Source organism: Solea senegalensis, linkage group LG6 (assembly GCF_019176455.1).
Source record: "Solea senegalensis isolate Sse05_10M linkage group LG6, IFAPA_SoseM_1, whole genome shotgun sequence".
Taxonomy (NCBI): Eukaryota; Metazoa; Chordata; class Actinopteri; order Pleuronectiformes; family Soleidae; genus Solea; species Solea senegalensis.
In genome coordinates, this window is record NC_058026.1 from 2,531,764 (window position 1) to 2,535,950 (window position 4,187).

General features: G+C 41.0%; 1 protein-coding gene across 1 annotated transcript; it reads right to left on the reverse strand.

The window, feature by feature from the left end:
- Window positions 1–2,248: 2,248 nt before the first annotated feature.
- On the reverse strand, window positions 2,249–4,187 carry LOC122770886 (tripartite motif-containing protein 16-like). Its single transcript, XM_044028087.1, has one exon. It carries the CDS (start codon window positions 4,076–4,078, stop codon window positions 2,414–2,416), a length of 1,665 nt encoding a protein of 554 aa, XP_043884022.1. The 5' UTR covers window positions 4,079–4,187; the 3' UTR covers window positions 2,249–2,413.

Below are 4,187 nucleotides of genomic sequence, written 5' to 3' on the forward strand. Positions count from 1 at the left end.
CATTTGTGTGGATTCTCATTCATCCTGGTCGTTGTAAAATAATCTGTATTCAATTTATTCAACCACAGCATAGATCATCTCAAGGCACTGTACGTCGCCTAATCCCCAAATCTGCATGTTTTCGGACTGTGGGTGGAAACTGAACAGGTAACATCATTATTATCATTATTATTATTATTATTACTATATTATTTTCTAATATGGTACATGTTAGATATCACAACACATAACAACAAAAATGTCAAGGCGAGACAGTTTTCATTTTTTACACAAAAAGAAAAGATTCCAATTCCAAGGTCAGCAAGTCAGTTTTTCACATGGGCTATATAACCACAATGTGGTTATATGCAGTTACCGTATATCACCACTAGGACACGCCAAAACACCATTCTCATGCCTGAGAGTTTTCTTATCTTTTGCACTGCGAGGGTTTGTGTGTGAGCGTGTCTCACTCTGAGCAAAGGTTTACGAGACAGACGTGCACGACCGAAAACCGGAACTACGTTATGTGACCGGCGCGAGTGAGAGAGAGGTTTATCGTTTTTAAACTACATTTGAATGCAGATTACACACGACAGTCACCGACTCTACAACGTGTAGCGCATTTATTTACATTTTCCATGTTTTTATAAATTATTTTAGATGATTCCTACCTATAACCTTCCATTAACCTTTCACCTTTGATATGTCTCTGTGTCTGTGTACTAGTACAAACACACACACACACATATATATATACACATATATGTGTATATATATATATACACACACATATATATACATGTGTGTATATATATATATACATATATGTGTGTATATATATACACATATATGTATACATGTATATACATATGTGTGTATATATATGTGTGTATATATACATATATACACACATATATAAAGATATATGTGTATATATATATACACACACAAATATATACATATATGTGTATATATATGTGTGTATATATATACACATATATGTATACAATGTATACATATATGTGTATATACATACTAAACTGATATTTTGACCCACCTCTACTTTCTGTGCTGGTGGAAAAAAATCATTACAAGACTCCGCCCATAAAATCTCTTAAGAACACGTTCACTGCTTTTTCTGTCTTTCTTTTCTTTATTTTTCTCATGGAAAAAAGTACAATAAAGCAGAAACAAACGTGAGCAGAAAGCAACAACAGTTGCATCAGCTCCCAAAAAGAATATATACATACACATAGACTTATACCCATGCAATAGGCAACCCCTTAAATGAACTCAAAAACAACTAACAAACACTTATCATTTCAAAATCCACCATTATGTACTTCTACAAGTACTTCTATATGTTTGCATATGAACTGAAACAGACTAAAAATACACTTTATTTCTAAAAGGGTGATTCGGACACAAGGACATTTGACATTTTCTGTCTCTCAGGTGTTACCTTCCCTCTCTGTCCTGGAACATCTTTTGAAGGTTATTAGGAAGCTTCAAACCTAATCTGTGAAGCCCGGAATTTCACTACATCCATGAATCACAATATCCAGCCTTATTTATTATCCTCATTGCCCTTTTTTTTTTCTTTTTTGCAGTATGTACATGCTTTGTAATGAGCTCTTGTACGCGTTAGCCCAGACGTCTTCACAAAAACTGAGATATGTCAATATAAGTCTATACTACATATATATAATATGTAGATATTTAAATTGAAGAAAAACCCACTTTTACACATAATTCCAGCACGTTTAGCCGTCTTAGAACACAAATATTCCCATAAACTCTCTTAATCACCACACTTCAAGGCAACTGATTGCAAATGTCATTTAAAAAAAATGATAATGAAAAACAAACAACTTAGGAACCAGTTGTGAACCCTGTGGCACACCACGGCTAACGTAGAGACACCCATTGAATCAAATTGCTACTAACTCCATTAAAGCCATGGATGTGGATCCGGATGATCTAAAACCTACAAGTGATGACAAGTTATTAACACTGTTGCAACAGGAAACTCCAGTTTGTAAAGCACTCACGCTCCCACACCAAAGTCCATAGAGAAAATCACTGATTTTAGCTTGCGGGGACACAGGAGCCGCTGGTCCTCTGCTGCCTTGTGTGGTCACTTTGTGTCACTGAGGTGAATCTGAACAAAGGATTTCAAACACTGAAGGGACAAAATAAGACATTTGAACTCAGTGATGGAGGCAGCAGTGGATCAATGACTCCTGTGTGCTGTGATGTTAAAATCACTGATTTTCTCTGTGGACTTTGTTGCAGAGAAACACAGAGAGTCGTGTGGACCTGACAGACTTAATCAGCGACTTTGACAGTGGTTTGAATCCAAAAGACATTTGTTTACCTTTGAAAGTTGTGGTCTACACCTTTAACTCACTTCTTCTTACATAACTCAAGGTTATTTGAGTTTACAGAACTCAGCTGTGTCTCCATAATCATAACAAAGCCAGACTCCAGCATAGAGAGGCCGAGTGAACGTGGTCTGGACTCTGTGGAGCAGAGTCATGGTGTCAGAGACGCTGTAGAAGGACAGACCTGCTCTGTGGTCCAGGTAAACTCCGACTCTGGAGACTTTAACATCTGAGACTTTAGTCTTGATACTGTTGTGATCAAACTTACAATCGTTTTGGGAACAATATAAACTCCAAGATTTGTCATTGAATCCAAATCTACTTTTATCTCCTGATCTGCTGATGTTCTTGTAAGTCACTGCTACATAAACTCCTCCTCTCCGCTCCACCTCCCAGTAACAGCGTCCAGTCAGACTCTCTTTACTCAGGACCTGACACACATCAGTGAATCTGTCTGTGTGACGAGGATAAGACTGATTTTTCTTCATAAATGTCACTTTCCTGTTTCCCTCAGATAATAACAGCTGTGTGTGAACTGTGTTTGGATCCAGTGTGATTTCCTGTGAATATCTGAGGAATTCAGCTCTGGTCTTTGGTTCTGGATCTGTCAGTAAAACATCTACTAGAGTCACAGCCAGTGAGATGTTTGTCCACGTCTCAGTCAGGACGTCCTGTATTTGACCTTTGACCTCTGCCACAGCCGCTGTCACCTCCTCAAAGTGTCTCAGAGGACGGACATGGACGGTGTACGAGTGTGTCGACGGACTGAGTGCTGACAGTGAGCGGTAGTTGAGGAGAAACTGGTTGTGGTCGTGTGTGAGTGAGAGCTGCTTCAGTTCAGCTTCTCTCTTGTTCAGCTCAGTGAGCTCCTGCTGAAGCTTCTCCTGAAGATCTTTGACTCGACTCACTTCAGTTTCCTGCTGGGATCTGATCTGCTGCTTCATGTCAGAGCTTCTTTTCTGCAGGAGACGCATCATCTCAGTGAATGTCTTCTCAATGTCCTTCACGGCTTTATCAGCAGAGAGAGTGAGAGCCTCCACCTCCTGTTGAAGCACCTTCACGTCTCTGTCTATGTCCTGGACTCTCTGCTGGATTTCTTCTCGACTCAGATCCAGCTCTCTCTGCTTCTGCGTCCTCTCTGCTGCAGCTGAGACCGTGTCGTGGTCTTTATGTTCGTCCACAGAGCAGAGATAACAGAAGCACTGCTGATCAGTACGGCAGAACATCTTCATCACCTCATCGTGACGAGGGCAGATGTTCTCCTGGAGGTTCTTGGACGGCTCTACCAGCTTGTGTTTCTTAAATGCAGGTGATTGATGATGAGGCTGGAGATGTTCCTCACAGAAAGAGGCCAAACAAACCAAACAGGACTTGAGAGCTTTATGTTTCCTCCCAGTGCAGAAATCACAGGCCACATCTTCAGCTCCAGCATAGCAGTGATCAGCAGGAGCAGCGTGGAGTTCAGTCTTCTTCAGCTCCTCCACTAAATCTGCTAACATGGTGCTTTTCATCAGTTCAGGCCGCGGTGTGAAGATCTTTCTACACTGAGGGCAGCTGTAGATCCTTCTCTCATCCTCTTTGTCCCAGTGGCTTTTAATACAGTTCATACAGTAGCTGTGTCCACATTGAAGAGTCCCTGGATCCTTCAGAAGATCCAAACAGATGGAACAGCAGAATCGCTCTCGCTGCAGCTCAATTCTTTGCTGCGCCATTTCGTCTCTCGGTAACAACGACTGTCTGAGTTTCACTTCGTCACAGACAGAACTGTTTTGAGTGCAGTGGGCGGAGCCTGTGGTCAGCTGCTCCCTCCTGAGGGGGAGG